Source organism: Buteo buteo, chromosome 7, assembly GCF_964188355.1.
Source record: "Buteo buteo chromosome 7, bButBut1.hap1.1, whole genome shotgun sequence".
NCBI lineage: Eukaryota > Metazoa > Chordata > Aves > Accipitriformes > Accipitridae > Buteo > Buteo buteo.
In genome coordinates, this window is record NC_134177.1 from 35082012 (window position 1) to 35106937 (window position 24926).

Below are 24926 nucleotides of genomic sequence, written 5' to 3' on the forward strand. Positions count from 1 at the left end.
GGGGTTGCAACCCCAGTTGCTGGCTGGGGTTAAAGCACAACACAGGAGAAGAAGAGTTTCTACAAGAAAATGTGTTTTGACTCATGAATATTTCCATGGCATCCAGACAGCCCTGACAGAAATGTAATGCAATGGGCTAGAATAGCTTGTGCTATAGGACTTGCATCCATGGGGGTAGTGCACAGTACAGGCAGGGGAACTGTGGACTGGAAAATAAAACAGTTTATCACTGTAAAGCAGAGAAAAATTGAGGTGGGAAGGAACCTCTGGAGGTCTGCAGTCCAACCAGCTACTCAGAGCAGGGTTAACTCCAAAACCAGATCAGCTTGCTCAGGGCCTTGTCTAGGCAAGTTTGGAGAATCTCCAAGGATGGCAATTGCACTAGCTCTCTGGTCCCTGTGTCTGCATTGCACCACTATCATGGGGAATAATGTTTTTCTTTGTCTAATGGGAATTTCCCTTGTTGTAATCTCTGTCTATTACCTCTTATCCTTTCACTGTGTGGCTCTCAAGTGTCTGGCTTCATAGCTACTCATTAGGAAGTTGAAGACTGAAAAAACATCATGCCCTCTCCCCTTCTCCAGACTGAGCAAATCTAGCTTCCTCAGCCTTTCTTTGTATATCATGTGCTCCAGCCCACTGACCACGTTGGTAAGCCTCCACTCAAGTGAAGTGTAGTCATCACTGGGAGAAGATCCAGAGCAAGATGGACTCAGGATGGACATATATTCTCAGAGCTGAAACAGCCTGGGGAGGCTGCAGGTGGGAAAGAAAGTGAATGAGAGGCTCCAGCAGAGCTGGCAGGGAGAGCTGCATTTCTGAAATCAGCAGCAGAGGCTGAGGAGGGCAAACAATCCTGCCCCAGCTCCTGCAGGCTGTGTTCCCCATCTCAGTGGCTCCACCAGCCAGGGTGGGCACGCTCCGGGCAGTCCTATTGCAACAGCCCCCATCCTGCCGTACATGCATTTCATGGGTTTGATTAAGCAGTTTGATCAAGTTGATAAGCTAAACTGAATTTTCCAAATTTCAGCCTTGTGCTTGGCTAAAATTAGAAAAATAGATCCTCTGTGCTTAGTGCACACAGAAAGATCGTGGGTGATTTCTCGATCCAGTCATTTCCTCTCCCTTAAGTTAATTGCTGAAGTCAAAAGGTAAGGAATGAGACCTCCTCTGTCCCCAAGGGGCTGAACAGAGGCTGGAGGTACAGGTGTTAGATAACTAATACTAGAAAACTAAAACTAGAGAGACTGAGACATCCCCCATGTAGTCAGGTATCTCACACCCATCAAACCTGTTGACTCCTTTGTAGCTCTCAGCACCAGGAACTTACCCAAGAAGCAGTGGGCTTCAACCCACTCTAGGGCACGTTTGCATGCTTTCTGCCTCCATAACGTGTCCAGGCTTATGTTTATTGGCGTACACACCCAGGGTGTTACGCAGCCCCAGCATTGCCCCTCTACCCTGGCCAAGTGCTGGCAGAAGTCAGTATCTATGCCCCTTCTTTTTCTCCAAGGATCTCACAGAGACTCGTGCCATTTTGGGGGTGATAAGGAGGAGATTCTTGTCAAGCGTTTGTTGGAACTACGTCCTGCCCTGGCCCTTTCCCTGAGGAATGTTTCATAGTGTCACGTGACACGGGAGCACTGATCAGAGACTTCGGCAAGAAATAACTTCTTTCATTAGAAACACATAGGTTCTTGAATCGACTTTGTCCAATATTCCCATACAAAACCTACTACCATCCTCCACTCACCTGTGGGTACTCCACCTTTTACGAAGTACAGGAACATTTTGGCCTCACCTCAAAATTGCAATTTATTGATCGATAACAGTAACATAGCAGACTACAGAGGAAGGAGAAAGCGGTTTTGGTCCCTTCAAGAAAAGATATTGAGGGCACAACACTGGAGTAAAACTAGATTAGCTTTTACTTTCTTGTACATTAAGACTGTTCTTATCTTTGCCAGGACACATCCCATCAGCTCCATGGCCCAGGGGTAAGTCACTCTGGCTCATGGCAGGCTGCAGGAATAACTTGTCACAGATTTCTGTCACACTAGATGATGCCTCAGGCATTCTGGACTAAAGGCAAAAAGCAATGAGAAAATAGCTTTCTTCCATGTGGACAATTTCTTCATTCCATATTCAAGCAAAACCTGAAACAGGGCATTTTAAACAAGTCTATTTGGGGTGCATGACAGGTATTTCTGCTTCACTCAAAGGTACCGTGAAATCAGTAGATTTTCTCTGGAAACTGAAGGATGTGCTTTTTTTAAACAACAAAAAAAAAATGGAGAGCAAGAATAAGCAGTCATTCCAGTGCCCCAATCTCTTTCTATGTAGGTTGGAAACTTTGAAAGGAGGGTCCAAAACATGTTTTTGACAGTAAAGCTTACTGAAACACAGAGTATGTGAAAATGCCGAAGCCAGCAGCTGGTCTGATTGGGAGTCAGCGTCTGGATAACTCATTTTGCTTTGCTTTGTGATATTGAGTGATTTGCACAGATCTGGGACCTCTTTTCATGAAGTTCTTTTATTGCTGGACTCCATCTCACAGAAAAGGCTTCATGCAAACTAAATTGAGCAATGACAAACCAAATGACAGCAACCACGTCCAAACATTTCAGGCAGTAAAAGCATAAACACAGTAAAAAATAATAATCCACCTCAGCAGCTTCCCAAATCTGGACTTCTGGGGAATCCTCAATGTTCGGCATTAGAAGTCACCAGAAGCTTCTTCTACAGGACATAAAAAGCAATGTGTTAACAAAAGAGAAAAGGACATACCACAGCTCCCTGTTATCTTGTGTGATTTATTTCCCCAGGTTAACCTGGAACAGAGGGATCGATAACTTTGGTATTAGTCCTGATTGCTCTAAAGACCTCTGGGGATCCCTCCTTGACTACAAGATCCTACAGGTCTCACTTTTTCTGGCACCTTGAAGATGGCATTTATGGTTGTGCCCTGCCATACTTTCAAGCTGATAATCCCACAGCCCTGCAGAGAATATAATGAACCATCCTCACAGAAAGTGGGAGTTGACTGCACATGGAGTTGCCTGAGCTCTTAATGATTGCTGTTAGCTGCAGAGGTTTGCTGCTTCTCACAGCCTGGATATCATCATGACAGCGTGGCAGGGCCTGACTGTCAGAGCAAAGGAAATGTGATGCTTTGTTAGGAAAAGGCATGGCCCTAAGGCACTGAAGCAGCCTACCTTTCCCAGGGGAGAGCCATTCTTTCCTACATCTTACTTCTCAGGGATTTCAGAGAGCATTTAGGAAGAAAAGCATTAAACCTCAAGAATTTTACAAATCCTGAAGGCAGCTGAGGGAAATACTATAAATATAGGCAAAAACTTTCCTAGAGACATCAAACACCACAATCTCTTCCATAAAGTGGGAATCTCTATCCAAGTGCAGAGCCACTTTTGGCCTGACCGGGATGTGCTGACAGCCTGCTCAGAGCTGTGCAAAAGACAGACCAAGCACCTAGACAGAAAGACCAGCCTCCCCAATCCAGGCATCACCTCCCTTGTAGAAAAGCACAGGCATCAACAGTGAAGAGCTAAACTGGAAAGTCTGTTAATCAGAAAAATCCCAGAGCAGTGCACTTAGCTTGATCTTGCAATCCTGATGCTGGAAAATCTGTGTGCTGGAGGAGCAACTCACAGTGGACCTGATGAAATGGAGTATCTAAATGTGTGCTAGATATGTACCTGGCACATATGTTCAGACCTGGGTTAGGCAGCTCTGCTTTAGAGCCTCAGGGTCTGGTTACCTCACATGTTCACAGGCAGGAACTTTCTGCTGTTTGAACCTTATACCTTGCTCTGTAACTTCCTCAGTCCTCTTCGACTTCCAGGCTCTGAGGTCCAGCTTTGGGATCTGGCTGCAGCTCACAAAGCCACAAGGGTATCTGTTAGCCTGGAAGATATGTCTTGGTACTTTAGAGATGTGGGTGTTGTCACATATTATTCGTGACAAGGAGATTTTGTCCAGTGAAGAGCGCTGCCCAGGAGTGAAAACCCCTCTGCTCTCCCACCAAAACCTGCAGGAGAAAGAAGACAGCACAACAGATTTTTGCCTTCTGGCTTCTTCACATTCAAGACCCCTGCAACATTATTTCCCATTAACACATTTCTTTCGCCAAGAACAAATTTAAATTTCTGTTATTTAAATCAAGAGCCCTGACTTACCAGCTGGATAATTTAACTTGCTTTTCTGACATGGACATATAATAAAGATGCAGTTGAATTAAAGCCTTGCACTGTGTTCCCTCAAATGAGGCAAAGGCACCCTCTTTCAAACAGAAAACTCTGCACATGCTGTACACAGACTGGTTATATCCACATGATTGCCATGCTGGAACGAGCCCTATAATTACTCTCCTTAAAAAAAATGGGTTCTTGTATCCTGCCATAAGAATAGGATTTCTAGATATGCAGTAGACTGTTTGCCTTTAAGCTCCCAATACTGGGTTTTGAGCTCATAGTAAGCCTTTCTGGCCAGAGAATTTTCCCAGAAACACTGCTCATGATCCCATTTTTCAGGCAATATTGCTAACAAGTACAGGGACATTGCTTCAGAAATGCAGCTTAGAATGGGGTATATAACTCACTTCTGCAGCTGATGTCCCTAAGCAACTTCAAGAAGAAGGAGGACTTTAGGTATGTTGAAAGCACAACATGGCTTGAATGATTTTGACTGGCAAGCAAACCCCAATCCACCCATATCCCGGTGCAAGTGAAGACCAAACACTGCTACATGTCAGACCACAGGGTTCCAACTCAGAACCAGGGTGGAAAGGAGAAATAGTGAAAAATCATCTCTAAGACCCCTGAGAAGTGCATAAGACACTGCAATAGTGCAAAGCTGTGTATTCCAAACTCAGGAGATGGAAGGTGGACAGATGTTTGACGTTTGCAGGGCACAGCAGCCCAGAAGGAGCAGTCCCACGGAGAGGGGACAGGGATGCTGCTAGTGCCAGGGAAGCAGCTTGGGCTGAGCTGGGACTTAACCAAGAGAGAACAATTCACCTCTTTTACTCCCTACAAAGTCTGAAAGTGTGTTAGTCCCTCAGCAACATCCCTTGGTCTGCAGGCAAATTTTCAAAACTACCGAAAGCATGATCCACCACATCAATGGATGCTGAGCATCTACTGTCAGTGCAAGCCATTTAGGCTGATTAAACCTGACAGCTTTTTTTCTAATTGGTGAAGTCAACCCATCTAGATCCTCGTTTTCCCACCTTTAGAGCTGTACCTGTTTTTCTTGTTAAGGTATTTAGATGTTTCCCTTTGCTGGAGTGAGCAGTTGTTTGAACACATGGTAACATGGGACTCCTTGAAACCACTTATCTGAAGGAGGAAAAGAGCTCAACCGTTCACATGGGGTGTGAACCATCAGCACAGAGAAGGGCAATCCAATTTGCACAAGTAGTGATTGGCAGCGAACAGGCTGAGAGTGAGAACACTTGGCTGGGAAGTGATCTTAACCTAGGATCTCAACCATCATCTAGACAGGGAATAAGAACATCACCAGAAAGGGAAAGAAACATTTGGTGGAGTAATGAAAAAAAAGCAACAAACAACTTGAACAGTTTCCAAATCTGCATAAAGAAATCTGCATAAACTCCATTCTCCCTCTGTCCTTTGGCGTTTGAATACCCAGCTCCTCTCTTACCTGTCCCCATCACGAATGTTCCTGAACTGGGTGCCAATAAGGCAAGCCATGAGAGGCCCAACTCTGCCTCCATTCACAAAGGGCTCTGCAAGTGCCCCAATCCAAATGTCAATATTCTTTGGTGTCCCATACAGCTCTATGAACTTCTTTGCCAAACCATGATTCCTCAACACTCGAGCAAGTGTCTTCAATCCAGAAGGTTGTGAGAGCCCACAGAATTGTCTCCAGGAGTTATAACCTGCAAGTAGTTGGGTATCAGAGCAGACAGATAAGTAGTGTGTTTCCCTCTCCTGGAAAGATTTTTTTTTCCCCTCTTTCCCAGAACTGGGGCACAGGTAGGGTCCCAATATGTTTAAAATATTTTTCTAAATTTTTCTATATTTCTGTTAATGCCATTGATTTTCCACTCCTCCAGAGCCAATTCATCCTACCTGGCATTTCAATGCTGTTTGTGGACAAGCCATGTCTTTGCAGGTGATCTCTGCTAGTGGGAGCTGCTCCACCACCTTCCAGTACCATTTTGCTGTTCCACTCAGCGGCAATGCAGGTGCCTGTGCACAGGCTCCAGAGCCACGGTGTGTCTCAAACAACCTCCTGGTGATGTGACCAAGGAACTACAGGAGACCCACAGCCTGCTGAAGCTGCAGCAGAAACTCAGAGGAGCAATCCCAGCGCATTTCAAATTGCAAAGGAAACCTGTGTTCATGTACCTGATCCTGCATGTGCTGAGACTGCTCCTAACCTTGTGCTCTGGGTGCTCAGATGAACGGTCTGGGCATGCCTAATGGCTGCCTCATCTTCACTGTGACCCAGGAACACTGGGAGCTCAGAGACCATACAGTCTCAGATACCTTCAGACAGAGCCACAGGAGAGAGGTCCTCACAAAACTCATTGATGTTGCCTTCACTGAAAGTGAATCTGGACAAGACGTTGATGCTACCTCTTTCCGTACAACAGGATAGTGCCCAGGTACCTCCCCACAGCTGGTCTCACTTGCGTCCCTGTCTAGCCACAGGGACAAGCCATCCCACACTGCAAAGAAAGCTCTACATAGCCCAAGTTACTTCAGGTGGGAGAGGTCCACCGGACTTTGCCAGCTGGACTAATTTTTCTGTACTGCAAACAGCTGAAAATCCACTGAACCACAACTGGTGCATAATTCTGCATCTTGGTAGAGAAGGCATGTACCCAGCAAAGGGCAATTTGCAACTCACTGTCTTATCAAATGACCACTTAAGTAGAGGAAAAGTCTATGGGGCATTAATGTGTTCTCCTACCTGGCAACTTAGTGAACTGTTAGGTGCAGAGATGAGATGATGCTGCAGCAACATACATCTCTGCTGTGAGCAGGATGTCTGAAAACTGGGGAGAATTCAGAGAAAAAACATACAGTATATGGTGCCTGGATGACACCACTATCAAACAATCCAAGGAGACTGAGAATTTGCTTTATCAGAAAAAGAATTAGGAAGCTTTTTCAATCTTGCTATACTGTCATCACCTTCACAGGTTGTCTAATATCAAGGAGTACAGTAGCACTCAGGGGTGGGCTGAGACCCAAAGGCTAGGAGCTAAACACAAATTCATACTAGAAATACATGTCAGTTCCACTGCAGCAGATCAGCAGTCAAAGCTATAAATTCAGGATTTGTGGTTCAGATCAGGTTCTGCACAATAGTGTTCCTAAATAAAGCATGGAAAAATGGCAACCTTCTATTGCAGCAAAGGCAGAGCAATCCTGTGACCTGACCATGCACCTGGATGTATTGCAAAGCCTTTGTCTGGGCTTAAAACCTGTGAATCCTGCATGCTTTTCATCACAGTTTCAAAGTGAGCCCTGTTGCATCTCCCAGGACGTCACTGACACAGCAGTTCCAGGCACTACATCATCCTTATAACACTGTTAGGCAACAACACATCTATGAGCCAGTTGTAAAGTCCTATCAACAGTCTGTTTCTCAAGACCATCTTGCAATGCCATTACATTGTTTTTTGCATCTTGCAGAGCCCTGAAAGTGGTTCTGACATGCTTTTTTTTTTTCTGGGACGCAGTCTTTATAGAATTATGATGAGATTTTCCTCACGCATTGCAATCTGCCCTTCCACTCATGCGTGGCTGGGCTGGACCACTATAGACGCTTGGAGAGAAGCCACGGGGGACTTCTGGCCCTAATTCCTGCAAACTTGTTGCTGAACTACTTTCCCAATTCTCTCATTTGAACAACAATACAAGTAAGTCAGTTACTGAGCACTTGACTCTGCTCTGTGCAATGCCCCATGTTCTTCTAGCCGTGTGCCATGTGTCTCCTCCAGCTCCAGCCAGGCTTTGACATCATTGCTCAACCTCCTACCTACTTATCTATGGTTGTACAGAAATGATGAAAAGATTTGGGAAAGGGTAATTTCAGCCAAGCATCGGCTGGAGATGCTTCTCAATGTTCAATCACAAGAATGCCTGATTTCCACTTGTTTTTCTTTGGAAGTTCTGCTCCCACAGCCAACTTACCTGGGAGGCCGTGATCTCTGCTACGCTGCATGTTAAGCGAAGCTAAATCAAACCCAATCCTTTCGATCTGCTCAAACATCCGATCCCGGAGCTCATCCACAAGCATTTGCTGCTGTGTCATCAGCTTGGCCTGATTAGCCATCAGGCTCCGGAGAAAGGGGTCAATACCACCTGCAACAGTTACACAGGGACTTGTGAGCACTGCAGGGTGGCAAGTGTGTGCGTAAGAGGCTCAGGAGAGCTGAACGCAGCTTATATTTAATTATAAGCTTCTACTACAAAAGAATCAATTTTCCTGCACTTAAAGAATTAAAAAGAAAATACTTCGAATAACATTCTTAGAGTGTACAGCAATTAAGCAATCAAATTGCATGCTTCATAATAAGATGGGCTGCATTTGACTGCAAAGAACAGCTATGTTGGGAAAAACTCTGTCTGGTAGTAAAGGTCATTTAATACATTTAATGCAAACTGCTTTTAAGTTTGGCTGAAGCAGGAGCTCATCCAGAGAGGGCAGAAAAGGCCAAATGAAATAAACTTACACTGCAGAGATGCAAGAAAGGCTTTACCTTCTTTAACAATCCTCCAGACAGCAAAGAAGGCATTTCTGAGTTGAATTTTGGGACCTATGGGCTTGTAATTTTGATCTAAGCGGTCAACAGTTGGGGGAACTGAAGCATGAGCAAAACGAAAAGCCAGGGTGAAGACATTGGATATTCGAGGATCCACAGACTCATTGTAGCCCCGGTAGCGAGGAATCAATCTCCGGAAACTGGTTCCCAACAGAAGAGGCAGGTAGTCCCTGTAGGTTATAATCTACTAGGGAGAAACAAGGAAAGTGTCTATCATTAATCACTTGGCCATCAGTTTCTTTGGGCAAAGTTATTGTTCGTGTCTCAAACTACAGGAGCTGTCACACTGGACTTCTTTGATGGGATTTATGTAGGAGATTTTGCTAGCACAGATGTGGAGCAGAGAGACTCCCCAGGGCCAACCGTTCTTTCACCTCATCAAACCTTCACCAAGCTGCTCTGGCAGTCTGGTGAGGATCCTTTCTGGCACTGTGGAGTGACATTTCTGTTTCTTTGGCTCTGTAGCTTGGTTCAAAGCCTCTTCTGCAGCTGGCCATTGTACCATGCCACAGGTGGTGCAGCTCCAGGCACAGAACCAGGTGCTGCAGGCCATTGCCTGGGCTCCTGGTTTCTCCAGCCGTGCATGGTGGGATCGCTACACTCTCTAGCAGTAATGAGATGTGCATGAACATGCAGTGATTTGCATGAAAATGCAAAGTGGCCCTAACTGCTCCAGAAACATCAGGAAGCACAGACACTGCTCGTGCCTGACCCACGCTCATTCTCTGCCTGTGCACTGGGATCTTCTGCCCTTTGGTGCTGAGGACTTGGCACTCAGGTGTCCCCAGACATGCTCCTCCCTGCCTCAACATGCTGGCGGGTCAGAGCAAGATGAAAGTCTGCCAAATCCTCCCAAATATTCCCCTCTTGTCCTATAGGTAGAGGCCATTCCCATCAGCCAGGTAGAACTGCATTTCCTCCTCCCTCCCACCCTAAATGCTTCAGATGATGAAGAAAAAGTCAACAGTGTTGGCACAGATTATATCAATACCCACAGGCAGCTGTGTTAGTCCTCCCATAGTAGAGATTTGCAACCCTGGTCTCATGTCTCCTTGAGATATTAAAGAGGCTGCGCAATATAATTTAAAAAATCAAATTCTGTGTCAGTAGGTGAAAATGCCTTAATTGTCTGAAAATTGCAAGAAGATCAAACCATTGATCTAAACATGATGATGGAGACAATGCTTTTAGCACAATTGTTTGAGTCTCTCCACATGGGCTTACCCAACATGTTTATTCAACAATACTATAATATTTAAATTGACAGTTTTAAAAACTTAAACCTTTTGATATTCCTGCTTTTTGTTTGCTTGTTGAGCCAACTAAGAAGACAGGTTTCCAATTAGGTACGACTAAGCACTGCCTTTGGAAACTCCATGTCTTCTTCTCTCATAGGAGCTGGCCTTTTCTGTTGGCTGTGAAACCTCATCTGGCTTTGAAGCTGGTTCTACTCCAAACCGTAGGCTTGACAGGAGACCTTGAGAGGTCCCTTCCAAGCACAGAAATATTTCTGTGACCCTAGGATCTCATTCAGGGTGAAGTCTGTGGTGCAGCACAGTCCTGAGGGGCTCTTTGCCCCAAAGCAGAAAGGACAGAGGAATGCCATGGCTGGTTGCACCCACTGTTGCAGCACATGGGGCTTCTTGAGAGGAGGAGACTCACAACCCAGAGGAATTTTAATCCAAATCTCCAGTACCATTTTTATCCTGTACCAAACACTAGTTAGAAAAACTTTTCCTCTGACTTTTCTGTCCCCATGTTTCTCAAACAAAAATGTGCGGTTAAAAACCCATCAAGCAATTTGGAAATTAAACAGTAGAGGGACATCAAAGATTCAGGGGGCCCCCCTCTGTGCTTGTTATTTCAGGTATCACCATGTGATTTTGCTTTGGACAAAAGGGACTGGTGGAAAGAATTTGGTCACTTGCACCCCAGAATACCGCACCCTTTGGACACCCCACACTAACACAGCCCATCACGTTAATTCTGTGAGACTGCAAGACAAGGCAGCAGACCCAGGACATACGACATTGTAGCTGGTACCTGGATCATGGCACCCAGGATCTTTCGTGCCTCCTGGTAGAGCTTTTCTCCATTCCAGTGGGGATTTAGTCTCTTCAGCCCTCTAGCCAGGCGGTTGTGCTCCCGCAAAAAGAGTGTGTGCATGCATGCCAGCTCCAGCATCTCGTTTGCTCGAGAATCACCTAGGAGTATCACAAGTGAGCAGACTTGTATTGCCAGTGACCTGCGTGTGCTTGGCTGCTTCCCACTGGAAGGAGGTGAAAGTCGCATTGGGAAGCATGCACAGAGAAATTATTACATGTCTCAATATCTGCATTGTGAGGAAGATGGGTAAGAAACACACAGGAGGAGAAGGAAACCAGGGTTTGGGTCCCGAGGCTTGGAGAGCACCAGTGAAAAGCCAAATTTCTGCTTGGCAGCAACAGCCAAGATGCCACCATGGTTGCACTCAGCATCACAGAGAGATGGGGAAGGTTTTTTTTTAAAATAAGGGCTAGGAGCATTAACTTAAGAAGCTAAATACAAGTAGGCGTTCTCCAGACTCCCATATAAGAAAGACATTCTCACAGCTCGAGTGAAGAAATGAAAATGGGCAGAGGGAAGACAGGATGGCCAAGGGAGCTCTGAAAGTCAGAAGGCATCCTTCAAACCAGTTGAAAGTACAGCCAAAGCAAGATGACAGTCACAATCAAGCTCTCTGGTGGGTAAAAGTAAAAGCAAAATGAGTCACAACTTGAAGGAATAAATTACAAAGAGCATCACAATGAAATATTAAATCCTTCTTCAAACATCTAGGGCAGGAAGCCCAAGAGCAAGCAGGTGATGAGAGTATAAAGAGGCACTCAGAGAAAAGTAACTATGTCGTATTTAGTCCCCTAGTCCCATAGTAAATAGAGGGATTTGCTCTTGCATTCAGCACAGAGCCCTTTTCATTTACTGTCAAAGGCTGTCTGTAAGAGACTGCGGAAGAAGAAACAAAAGAAGCACTGTGAGGTTTCCTCAAGCAGAACGTATCCCCCTGGGGCTTCCAACAGAGCTCCAGTAGGAAATCACTGAACCCTATTAGGCAACTGCACACATAAAATTTCCCCAGTTCTCAGGGACCGGAAAAGTCACAAATAAGACGCTGAATTTTCAAAGGAGCTTCCGAGCCAGCCTGAAATGTTCACTATAAATTCATTGATGGCTATGTACCCAGCTATGGGACAGCAACTGCTCCAGCAGCCCCTAGCTGTGGAGTCCTGGGGGCTGAGAGCCCACCCTGGGAAGCATCCAATACGCCTGCCCATTCTGCTTCTCACTGGGCATCTGCCTTTGGCCACAGGTCCTGCATGGTCCTCACCAGGGAGAGACCTGCATGGAACTGGGGAAGAAGCTGAAGACAGGGAACAAGAGATGGGACAGATGGAGAGGTATAAGAGGCTGAAGGAAACATAAAATACCAATCGCTTAAAAGGAGGGCACTGGAGGATGACACCAAGCAGAGCTCTCACACCAGTCCCACCACCAGGTCCTGATGGTATCCAAGGACCATGGGGATGTTGTCCGGAGGAGTTTGGGCCAGATATGTAGGGGGCCAAGGGATAGAAATCAGCTCCACAGCTGATGAGATCTGTTGTGCCCTCAAGCTTTCTCTGGCAGTGCCATGAGCAGCCTAGTGTGGTCAGAGCCAGCAGAGCTAGCCAGGAGGTCTTAGTCGCCAAAAGGCAAGAACCAGCGAGTGAGACACTAATTCACGAGGCGTATCAGAAACATCCCTCTCTGGGGTGCTGCAGGCTTGTGGCAACATCTTGGTCCTCACCAGCAAGGGCCAGGGAGAAGGGACCAAAGCTCAGGGCTCCAGGTCAGTTATTTCGTCTCTGTGTGCTGGGGACAGGAGAAGACAGCAAATGGCAGCAGATAGGAAGGTTGCAGTGGCTGTGCAGTTTTGGCTGGAGGGGAGGTGTGGCTTTGGGAGGCTGTGCCTAGGAGAAAAGGAGGTATTTTAGGTTGAATAAATGGTCAAGAGGATACCAAAAGCATGAATAAGGATAAATGGAGCAGGAGGCTGTCTTAGTGGACTGAACGCCTATGCTGATGTCCTGGCTGGTTGCTGCCAGTGCACCCCCAGCCTTCTTGGTGGTGGGGACACATCTTAAAAGGTCACCTTGGTCTGTGGCTAGCCTCATTCTCAGTCCAGCTGGGATCTAAGCTCCTCTCACAGTGCAGCAGATGCACTCATGTGCAGCAGCATGAGCAAATGTTTCAAGAAGGTGACCCAGCCCAGCACCAACACACTTGTACCTATCCTGATGGAATAGAGACAGCCTCCAAATGGCAAGTATGGACAAGCCATTGCCTTCTGGCCAGTCTGCTAGTGCTGCATTTGCTTGGCTCCATCATGGCACTGGTTCCCAGGTCACCTCCAGCAGCCCCATGTGCTCTCTGGGCCCTACACCAGAGCTGCTGAGAACAGATGGGGCAGCTTCACCCCAGGCATATAGTCACAAAGACTTGGAGATGGTGAAGACCTTCCTCCTACCTAGCACAGCCTGTTTCAGTCTTCCATGATGTTTTGCTATGCTCCATTTTTTACTTAAATAAGAAAAACAAACAATGTAAAAAAATGAACTAGAGCTGGTGGAATTGTTTGCTCTGGATTTCAGGGTTAGGGGTGCCAGCACCCAACTTACCTGCAAGAAAGCAAGGGATTTTAGCTCCTCTGCTGACTGTAAGACAGGGGCTCTTCTGCACGTTGTTAAAGGGCATATATGCCTTCCCCTTATCAGTGAAATTCTGGTTAACAGCCAGCAAGCCCAGCTGGTTGGTTTGATCCCTCAGTTTGTTGGCCAAAGGCACTTCACTGCCGTACACCATGCTGCCATCAAGAAAGGAGGTGAGCGCGTTGATCTGATCTCGAATTGCTCTGCCGCTGGTACAAGCAGGAGCTGAGCGGAAGAAAGGAAGGCAATCTCTCGTGTTTTTAATTCGTGGGTCATTGGGTGGGATCTGCAGAAAGATAGAAGATTAATTAATCACCAGTTCAGGGGTGCAGAAACTGCACTGTGATACTACAGCCATAAGAAATGCTAGGCAGGAGCCATTTCAAAGACAGTCCCCATGCTAGATAGTGAGGAGATCAGTCATAAATCCCAGATATAAAGGGTCAGATTGGCAGCAGAGACGCCATTTTAGGAGTCCAAGTCCCAAATATGCATAAAAGCCTGGAGATATCTAAATTTTCATACAGTCTTACGGATACCTAAACTTTTTTCCCTGATATATACATGTTAGATTGAATCTTTAAAGCTCAGGTGTTCCTATCTCATGTTGGAGTCTAGTGTCCATAACTACATTGTGGACTGTTGTCATCCAGAACTTGTGACCCTGCCTGCATTCTCAAATGCATGTTGGGCAAATACTCAGTGATGCTCCATCCCTTTGCAGTTTTCCTTGAAAAGATATACAGGTAGATGGGAGAGCCAGAGCTGCAGTACATCTTCAAAGGCAGGAGAGCAGGACGGACATGTACATAATTAAGCATCTACTGGAGTGGAGACTGCAATGTGACTATCGTGCTAATGCCTTAGCCACTATTGAGAGATGCTCATCACTTCCTTGCCCCCTGCACTACTGAGCATTTAACCATCAAATGGGTATGGATTTGCTGCGGTATTGACAGCCATCATCTCCTGCCTTTGACACATTTACTATAATCCAGGCTTCACCCATGTTGCCTTTGCACCATACCTCCAAAGCAAAGCCATATCATTGAGGGAGATGGGTAAATGGTTGGAAATGGGGGAAAGACAAGCTGTGACTGTGCCTGACGTCTGGGGACAGCCCCTGGGACCCAGCACCGTCACCTTACAGAGAGCAGTCTGACCCCTTGGCCTGCTCTGAGAGGATGTCCCTCCATGGCCAAGGACCGGGAGAGCCACCAACATCTCCTGGTTGGAAGGTAGATACCCTCTCCCTCTCTTTTCTGCAAGAAGAAGGCTGGCTGTACCTTGATGGGAAAGCAAGGGGGCTGCTTGGCACAGCTGGTGTCACAGTCCACCTTGCCACTGAAGGTGACTCTGGCTGGGGTGTCTGGACTGAAATCCAGGTCATGGTCAATAAACTGGCCCCACTGCATGAACATGAGTGATCTCTGCTGGTCCATCCTGAGCTGCTCGGGAGGGAAGCGGACAATCTCGTTTGACACTTTTCGAACCTGCAGGGGATGAAGGCAGAACATGTGTGACTTGTATGCATGGCTGCATCAGTTCGTAGGGTCATGAGCAAAAATTCACAAGGTGTTCCTTAGACTTCACAGAAAAAACCAAAATCTCTGTCTGAGTTGGAAGGCATTATTGAGTGCCCCCTGAGCACTGCATTATTCTGGCTCTAGCCAGGTTTCTGAGCCTCTAGACCAAGAGTATCCCTTGATGGACATATGGAAGCAGCTAAGCAAGAGCCATACTGAATAGCCTGGGAAAGGGAGGCAAAAGGTTTTAAAATACCACTTTGAAATAGAAGTGTGGAAAAAAAATAGGTTTTGGAAATTTCTGAAAGTTATCTCAGTAAACTCCTTCTAGCAGGACACACTCCCAAAGCCCTCTTCCCTTCTCATCCCTTCCCCATCTATCACAATTCCACCACCAGTTCTTCCTTCATGTATTACTACAAAAAAAGTGGTCAAAACTCTGCTCAAGCCCTGACACTGTGCTGTAAAGCAGGGTTAGGAAGTACAATGAAAGCATGAGCATAAAGTACACAACCAGAAAATTGCAGAGCTCCTCACTAGTGCTGTTGTTGCACCAAGCCCAAGTGACCAGAAACCACATCACAGTGTCCTTGCTCCTGTCCAGGCACCATGAGAGCCACATGCACCCCCACAGATCACCCCACCCATGGACCTACACACAGAATTTCTAGCTGGATACTTTTTATTCTGGGGATTCACTTGTTCATTTTATCCTCCGGCATATCGCTTTTCAGGAGACAACCAGCTTCCACAAATCAAATCAAAAAAGGTGAGTAAATTACTTTGGCTTAAATGCACTTAATTTAAAAGAAAACATTGTGTAATTCTTTCTTTATGCTGCACTTCTGCAGTAATCAGATTAATTTTCCGTTGCTGTTCCTGAAAGCATGGGAGTTAGAAAGCATTTCTGTTAGACCACAGTGGAGATTCTCCTGTGATCAACCTGAAGCTGGTGAATTTAACTTCCTCCTCATGATCACCACCATGCCAGTTGGTGGACATGCACTTTGATGCCTGTGATCTGTCCAAGGACTGGCAATCCCTAAGCCCTGATACTGCATTTTCAGATGACTGTTGCAAACATTACCAGTGGAAAGGGGAATCCAGAGAAACGCTTTCCTTCTGTCCACCCGTGGGGGACTGACACACCATCCTCATATTCTGCTGGCAACCATCTGACCAGGGCTCTGTTTGAAGCTCCTAGTGATGGGTTTCTCCTGTCAGAGTGAATGGAAGAACAACAAACTGTTAGTGTCATTAGGATCATGGCAGGGCCAAGAGCTCATGGATGTGGAGAGAGACAGGAACCTTGGAATGGGACAACATGGCGATATACAATGGTTAGGGAGCTGCTGCAGCCCTATGGGTTTGGTGCTATCAATAAGCCTCAGGTTTAATAATAACAACAATAATAATAATAATACACACCAAGCCTCAGCTTCTATCGGGCAAGAACTCAGGTTGCTGGTGACTCCTTGTGTCATCCAGCCTGAGGAAGGACCCTGGACCTCAGACCATGGGTGGAAAACAAAGGTGAAAGCTTAGTGTCAGAGAAAAGGGGCAGCGACTTATGCACCTTCATTTCACAGAAAGACGCGGCTTGATGACAGAGACCCTGGGCTGGAGAGTCAGTCCCCAACACAGAGCTATTCGCATTTTGATCCATGAGCTAGTTCATGTACAGTACCAAGAACCCTCGAAGCAACACTGTAATTAAAAGCTCCACACATCTAGGAAACAACACTGTGGGCTGTAAAACCCTAAAGAAGTCATCCTACATGGATCATCCTTGGGGACGTGGGTCTAGATCTGCTGAAGGAGGACTCATCCATCCATCCTTTTGTTGACACAGCCCCCTCACCTGTTGTTGCACTCGCCAGTGATTGTTCGGTAGCGGGAAGAAGCGCCACAATTTATTTTCTTATCCTGCTGGTCACAACCACTTGCCTTGAAAATCATCTCCAGCTGAGCCGGTGTCAGCAAGTCTGCCAGGTAACAACAGAGAACAAACATACAGGAACATACTGGCCCTGCTGGGTTAGTAGTGCCTCCCAGACTCAGGAAAAAGTTTTCCTTGTACTTTTGAAATGGTTTCTTATCACGGTATCATCTGGAAGAGGACAAGGAGCTGTCATTTAAGGTCTTCCTGTTCAAAGATCTGCTGAGGTTGCTCTCTAGAGCAGCAGATTGCTTTTTCTGGTTTGGAAAGCATTAAACCCAACAAAGCTGTGGTCAAATCTTATTTATAATTACATGTTAGGCCTGTGCAGCAGCGGAATGATTTTCTAGCATTAGCAATACTTTTTCCTTCCTCTCCCTTCCCTTTTTATCTCCACCATAAATTGCTAAGAGCTACAGTCATCCTAGTGGTGTGTTACAAGATTTTTCCACCCTGTGAAGCAGCCACCAGTGTGTATCACCACTGTTCAGAGCTGCCTGGAGAGGAAACCATCAGGGGGCTGGGCAGCACAAGGGGATGCTGGCTTTGCATTTCCAGTGTGCAGCTTTCCCCATGCACGGGAGATAAGTTCAACTGGCAAAGCCTTCTTGGCTATTGCTGCTAGCATACCACGTCCTTCCTGAGTCCCTTGGAGGTTTCCTAGTCACGGCTGCCACCAACAGTTTGGGTCACACATGGTTTAAGAAGCCATTGCTGCCTCCTGGGCAGGCGGGTGAGAGGTGGCACCTGTGTGGTCTGGCAAGTCTCTGGAGCAGTGCTGGAGCATCACTCCTGGCTGGGGGGCTGGAGACGAGCACAGTCAGCCCTGCCTCCCTCTTCCCTCTCACCCCGTGCTGGAGCAATGCTGGAACACCCCATGACGGATGTCTTGGCCTGCCAGTGCTTTGCTGTAATGCTGGGGATCCCCATGAGTTCATCTTTATGTGGCAGGAGCCCTCCCCGTGCCTCTCTGAGCTGTTTCTCTTACTGCCCCTAATTTGCCTCCTGCTCCCAGCAAACCGGTCTTGCCGGGAGGCCAGGACTGCCACCTCATGGAGGACATTGCTCCTTCAAGACACATGCTGAAATGTCCCTTCACATTGCTCTGTTCTTATTCTCTGTGCCTTTCTCACAGCATCCTGTTCCCGATGCAGAACAAGCTGGCAGTGACTTTGGCTATTGCTTGCTGAAGTCTGGCAGAAAAACTACTTACTGTGGGGTTGAGCTATTGTGAGTCGCATCCTCTGTGTTTGCTCATTCCCTACTCAAGCAAAAGAATATTATCTAGCAAAGTCTTACAAGCTTTGACCCATTGGTACATTAACCACTATATTGCAGAAAGAACCAGGGAAGCGCACAAAGCACTTTCATTAACCAATAAACTCCCAAATAATTTTTTAAGATGGAAAAATAACTCAGCTTTTCCTCACTGTGGTCATGTGGGAGGGATTTGAGTCATGGCCCATCATAACACCCTTTCATTCCCTCCTCCCAAGACCCACAAAGCCCCAGTGACCAAGCCCCATATCCTCCTCCTCTGCCTTCCTCCCAGAAAAGTGAGATCCCTACCTGTGACATTGAAGTCCCCCTTCACAGCCCATTGCAGCTTCTCTTTGAGGAGGGTCAGTGTGGTTTCCATGTAATCTGCAGCCCGAACAGCAGCCCGAGTCCCTGCCACTGGCTGTTTGAAATATCCCAGAAGCTTTATTGGGGCCAATGCATTGTTCTGCAGGTGCTCCTTTATGCTGCAAGGAAGAATAAAACAAAATCTGCAGGACTGAAATGGGGCAAAGCCAAGAGTCCTGCAGGTTATCCACCGGAGCGTCGGGCACCCCAGCTCTCCTGGTGTGTTACTAGTCTGAAATGCAAACAAAGACAGAGCCTTCTCCCTCCCTGCATGGCAGCTGGAAGAGACCAGGGCTGCTCCTGCCACCCTCGGCAGAGGAGCAGAGTGAGTTGCAGGAAGGGAATATCTTAAATTGCCCAGCTCCACCTGCCAGAAGACAAATCTTAGGTCTTTACATCCTTGAGGCAACCAAACATCACTCAGCTGTTAGGCAGCTCATCAATGTGTATGGGTGCCAGTCTCCATCCAGAGGTCCCAAATGTCTCCAAGTCACCCTGTCTTAATGCTGCTGGAGCCTCCTCTCAGATGGTGGGGTCCCTAAGCCGGCCAGGGGTTTCAGAGGATGGCTACTGAAGGAGGGTATGTATGGGCTGGTAGGAAGCTGTACGCTCCCAAACCATGGTGGCAAAAGCTGGGGTCTCCTGGCAGATCCCACTAAATGTCTTCACTGCAGCCTACAGTGGTTTGCTCCCTCCATAGGAGGGAACCACTAGAAATCAGGAGGAGCCTGTGCTGCCTCCAGTCCTCCTTGGAGTATCCCTGAGGAATGAAACAAAGCCAAGCAATACTGAGCTGGGAGGAATGGCACGCATGAAGGAGGACAGTGTTACAGCTCTTAGTGACCCCGTAGACTGGAGGTGTGGTGTAAAAACAGGGCGAAGGCAGGCGAAATGCCGGATTACAGCCCACTGTGCTCCCGGAGGATCTCACACCCTTGCCCGCTCTGCCGGAGAAAGGAGAAAAAGCTGCTGGTGCTGCAGCGCAGGCAGGGCACGCGGCGGATGCCGGGAGCTGAGCCCAGCCCCGACTCTTACCGGTCGCGTGTGTGCTTGTAGGCTGCATCCACCAGCTGCTTGGCCTCATCCACGCTGCTCAGGAGGGACGCGTCTGACAGCTCCTCTGGCAGATAGCAGTAAGGGAAAGGAAAGAGCAGAGGTGAGAGCTCTGCCTCCCACCTGGAACCATCCCTGTGCTGCACGGGGGTTGTCTTCATGCCTCCAGCACCCAGGGATATCGGCACAGCAGCGCTGGAAGTAATTGCTGCTGCTTGCTCTCTAGAGAGAGATATCTGTATATACATATATTCCTCAGGGGAGACTCAGAGAGTCAATCCTGGGCATGAAAAGGGTATCTCCATCAGTGAAGGCTTCAAATAGCCACCATGAGAGATGTAGGCATCATCCTTCCTGCTGTTTCACAGGACAGCACTTGCTATTTCTTCAAGGTATTTTGCAACCCCAATTAATGTGATTCATCTTACTTCTACACCTCCAGCCATAGTTGCCTTCAGAGAGCCTGCACAGATACCTCTGGCTGCCATGACAAGCATTAAGAGCTCTAGTCTGCATTTTTTCCTCATTGCTGTCTTTACCCCCCCCCCCCCCCTTTTTATCCTAGGTTGGTTATAGCCACGTTGCCAATACACCTATGGTGAGTTTGGGTCCTTCCCCCTGGCACCAAATGGCCAAAGCTCATATATATCCCCCTATACATCAAGGCAGAAGGGTACGCAGCCCGATTTTCCCACTGCTTTCCCCAGTCCATCCTGCAACCTCCTGCCACCCTGACTGATCCCCCTCCTGCTCGGGGAGCTCCCAAAAGTGAATCGTGTCCTCATCATCTGCTGGCTGCGGGTCACAGAACAGGAGGGGACAGCCCCTGGTAGGCTTCTCTGAGTGACAGCATTTTCTACAGCTTCTAGGGAAGAAGAAAACTTCAGAAATCAGCACAAAGGAGATAAATATCTCCTAATTCTCCCCAGATTCTTTAAAATATCTTCCCTGATCAACCCAGAGTTCACCTCTTCGACAATCTTGGTGAGAAAAATTATTGCCAGGACCACCATTTGAGACAAATGAAAGGTCAGGCATGTGCTTTCCAGAAGGATTTTACATTGCAAATTAACAGGCAGAGGTCTCTATATGTTTTGGAGCAGTGATTCCGGGCTGGAAGAGCACCAAGTGACCGCCCCATCCCCAAACTCCACAGCCCCTGGTAGCTCCAATTCACCAAATGCTGCAGCAGCCAAAGCAAGTTCACTTCAGAAAGAGACAATAATTCATTCCTCAATTTGAGAACAGGAACGAACCCCCCCGAGAAGAGGGGAGTTCAGTTTTCAGCCTCCATAAAAAATAGCATGAAGGGAGTGAGCGACCTGCCCACTGCTGGCACTGCCGCCCCCGGGGCTGAACCGCACTCTCCCAGGAGAGGCTGCGCTCACCGCTTTGCACAGCCTGCAGGGAGGGAGACCGTTGTACCGTGGGGATGGAGCGGTTCCCAGAACGGACCTCTCCTTTAACATGATTTTAAGAAATCAGACAGGATGTTAACCGATAAAAACATGAAACAGCCAGGATTGCTGTCACAGTAGATACAAACTGACTATGCTCCTTCCAACACCTCTTCAGGACTTTGCTGCTTACAATAGAATAATTCAGGCTCTTCTAGACTTAACTTTATCTTTCCTACTCAGAAAAGACCCTGATCTGCAAAACCTAAGAAAAAGACAATACCAAAGGAAGAAGATACAGATGCCTGGAACAGGCTGAGGATCACCAGCAGCCCCAGGAAGATTTCTGCCTTCATCCCTGCAAAGAAAGGCAAGAAGTGAAGAAAACCAAGAATCTGTGCATTGGAAAGGTCAGTACCCACACTGCTGATGGCATGTGTTAAGGGAGATCATAAGGTGTCCCCTTCCCAGTGCAACGCTCCCCAAGAGCGAGTGTGCTGCCAGGGATGTACTTGCAGTGGCACGTGGAAAGGGAGCTGCCTCCTGTCCCAGGGACCTCAGGCACTGGTGGGAACACACTGCTTTGGGACTGTGGAGGCAACACAAAAGGGAGCAGGGGGTAAAACACACTGTCAGTGCTGCAGGCAGGCAGTTTGCCAGGGAGCCCAGGCAGCAACACGGAGCATGCAGGGAGTGTTGGTGCATGGGGTTAGAAGAGCTGGAGGGGAAGAAGGATCAGCCAGGGCAGCATGGAAGGTCCTCTACACGTAGACATTTGGGATGTTTTTGCCCAAAGCTGATGCACTTACCTCCCAAGGCTGCTCCAAAGCAATCAGCTTTATCAGCATATGCCCAGAGCTGTGGGCTGTGCCTACTGCACATTGTTTAGCACCCACCACAGAGCTGCCGGCAAAGGTAGCCCAGAGTCCAGCCTAAAATGCCGAGCTAAACCCATTCCTTGTGCAGGAGCCCCAATGTGGTCGAGCCACATCCTTGCTGTGCTCCAGCTGTGCTTGGTGCCAGGCAGAGTGGCTCTGCCTGCCCTGGAGCAAGGTGGGGGAAGCCATCAAACAAGCAGTGGGAAACGCAGACCTCAGCTGGGTGCTCCAAATACAGCCCCAGCCCCCCCCCCCCCCATGGTACAGAAATAAGTGCTCCATGAAAGCAAAAGCATGCAAGGGGCCAGGCTCTCACCTGCGATCTTCTGCTGTCCTCACCATGGTCCCCTCTGTGCCTGCGCTTTTATCTGCAGCAGGGTGTTATCTGCAGCAGGGTGTTATCTGCAGCGGGCGCCCCGGCGGGGCTGACCCACAGGGCTTGGAAACTCCCCCACGGGTGCATGAGGCCAAGGCAGTGCAGCACCCACCTCCCACCCCAGCTCCCTAGCAGGGAGGTTCCTGTTGCACCCACCTGAAGACACAGCCTGATACTCAAGCAGAGCTTCCCCAGTTTTTTTGGGGGGAAGACACAAGGCAGCACTTTGCCATGATTTGAGAGTCTTCACTCCTTCTGCAGATGTCTTACAAGGACAGGGTTCCTTCTCCCATGGTGCTCTTCATCCTTTGCTGCTCTTAGAGGCTGAAAAAGCTGTCTTCATATCCACCTATGGAGGCACCACCTCTGAAGGGTGTCTGCTTTGCTCAGCCCTCCCCATCCCACCTCCCTAAACCCACCCTGCCCCGTGTCTCTGTTGTGGTCTGGAAGGGTCCACGAATGCTGCTCCTTCTGCACTTCCCTGCACAGGCAGGAGCAGCAAGAGGAGGCACCTGGATGACGGTTTGAACAGGCTTCACCAATCTCCAGCTGCTGATCTTAAGCACAGGGCAGCTCAAGTAGGATCTCACCCTTGCCCAAACTACTGTTGTACTGGGAGCTGATCTGGCAAAGTATCACCTCTTCCCCGGCCACAGCCCCTCTCCCTGCCCCAGTGCAAATCCAGCTGATGGCCAAATCCTTGCCGTGTTACAGCTGAGCCAATGAGGCAGGGTAGTGGCATACTGCTGGATCAGGCAAACGATGTGCTTGAACAAGCTGGTGTACAGAGAAGCAAAGGAGTTGCTCACCAACGCTGTTCCTCAGCTCACTCCTAACTAATTGCACCTTGCAATTGTGTTTTTCCTTCTGTAACAGAAACTCCTTGGTTTAGCAGCACAGACTGAGAGCACCCAAGTCTCTGCCATTCTTCCCCCAGGGTAGGTTAAATGAACGTCTATTAGCTGAACTCCTCCCTGTGTGTGGATGCACAGTGCCTCTAGCAGTGACTCTGCAGGTGTCCCTGTCCCTGAAGCTGGGGTCCTTGCAGGTGGAGCCGTACTTTTTGACACACTGTCTTGGTCCTTCAGTGCTTTAAAGAAAATCTGCAAAGCAAATTGCAGATCTTGCAGTGAGTCACGGGTGAGGCTGCACCTGGAGCACAGGTCCTGTTTGCAGACCCCTAGTCCAAGACAGGTTTTGACAAACTGGAGGGGCTCCACCTAGAGCACAGAACATGTGGGAAAGCTGGGTTTGGTCAGCCTGGAGGGGAGAAGGCTGAGAGGGGAGCCTCACTATTGGCTGCAACTATCTCATGGGAGGACTATAGAGCAGATAGAGCCAGTCTTTTCCAAAATGCACAGTGAAAGGACAAAAGGCAATGGGCACATGGTGCTGCAAAGAAAATTCCCATTAGATCTAAGAAAAACACCCATAAGAGTGGTGCAGTGCACGGACATGGCCCAGAAAAGGGATGGGATCTGCATCCTTGAAGATAGCGCTCACTTGAACAAGACCCTGAACAACCTCCCCTGACCTTTGAGGTAGCCCTGCTGTGGGCAGGGAGGGGACCAGAGGCTCAGGAGATGCCCCCACCCCACACCTTTCTGTGATCCTATGAGCTCAGCGTGTTCGAAAGAGAAGCAGAGTAGCTGCCTGAGCTGCCACCATCACCAGCTGCTTGCACAATGGCAAGCGCAGCACTGCTCTTGTGCAAAGGGAGAGCTGGCAGGTTTCCAAAGGCATTATCTGCGTTTCATCTGCTTGTCTTGGTTTCAGCTGAGATAGAGTTAACTGTCTTCCTAGTAGCTGGTACAGTGCTATGTTCTGAGTTCAGTATGCGAAGAATGTTGATAACACTGATGTTTTCAGTTGTTGCTCAGTAGTGTTTAGACTAAAGTCAAGGATTTTTCAGCTTCTCATGCCCAGCCAGGGCACCTGACCCAAACTGGCCAACAGGTTATTCCATACCATGGGACGTCCCATCTAGTTTAGGAACTGGGGAGTGTGGTGGGGGGAATCTCCACTTGGGGACTGGCTGGGTGTTGGTTGGCAGGTGGTGAGCAATTGCACTGCGCATCATTTGTACATTCCAATCCTTTTATTACCACTGGTGTCATTTTATTAGTGTTCTCATTATCCTTATTAGTTTCTTCTTTTCTGTTCTATTAAACTGTTCTTATCTCAACCCACAAGTTTTACTTCTTTTCCCAATTTTCTCCCCCATCCCACTGGGGGGGGGGGGGGAGCGAGCGGCTGCGTGGTGCTTAGTTGCTGGCTGGGGTTAAACCACGACACTGCTGTATCATGCAGCTCACCAGTTAGGAGAGGATAACGATTTTCTAAAGGCTAGTGAGACAGTTAGTGCATATCTGTGCTGACAATTGCATTTCACAATTAGGAACTTACTTAATTGCTCTCAAAACTGCTTCAGAAACCATGGAAGTGGGAGGTTTTGAGAGATGCTTTGTCTCTTGAATGTGCGCTTTCCCTGGAGACTGACCCTGCTCCCAGATAACAGTGGATGGAAAAGGCCATGCGTTTGGGTGAGCCTTCTGTTGAGCATCAACGCAAGTGCCAAGCCCTCAT

At 48.0% G+C, this 24926-nt stretch overlaps 1 protein-coding gene across 1 annotated transcript; it reads right to left on the reverse strand.

Annotated features, from left to right (window-relative positions):
• Nucleotides 1–1802: 1802 nt before the first annotated feature.
• On the reverse strand, nucleotides 1803–24827 carry LOC142032954 (eosinophil peroxidase-like). The gene is given in 16 exon segments (XM_075032391.1): nucleotides 1803–2739; nucleotides 3825–4048; nucleotides 5683–5920; nucleotides 8190–8360; nucleotides 8759–9005; nucleotides 10865–11025; nucleotides 13516–13831; nucleotides 14832–15038; nucleotides 16159–16288; nucleotides 16933–17056; nucleotides 18580–18755; nucleotides 19672–19756; nucleotides 21370–21444; nucleotides 22497–22543; nucleotides 22545–22689; nucleotides 24747–24827. Coding segments are annotated over 15 exon segments (2253 nt in total). The 5' UTR covers nucleotides 22574–22689; nucleotides 24747–24827; the 3' UTR covers nucleotides 1803–2716.
• Nucleotides 24828–24926: the final 99 nt, after the last annotated feature.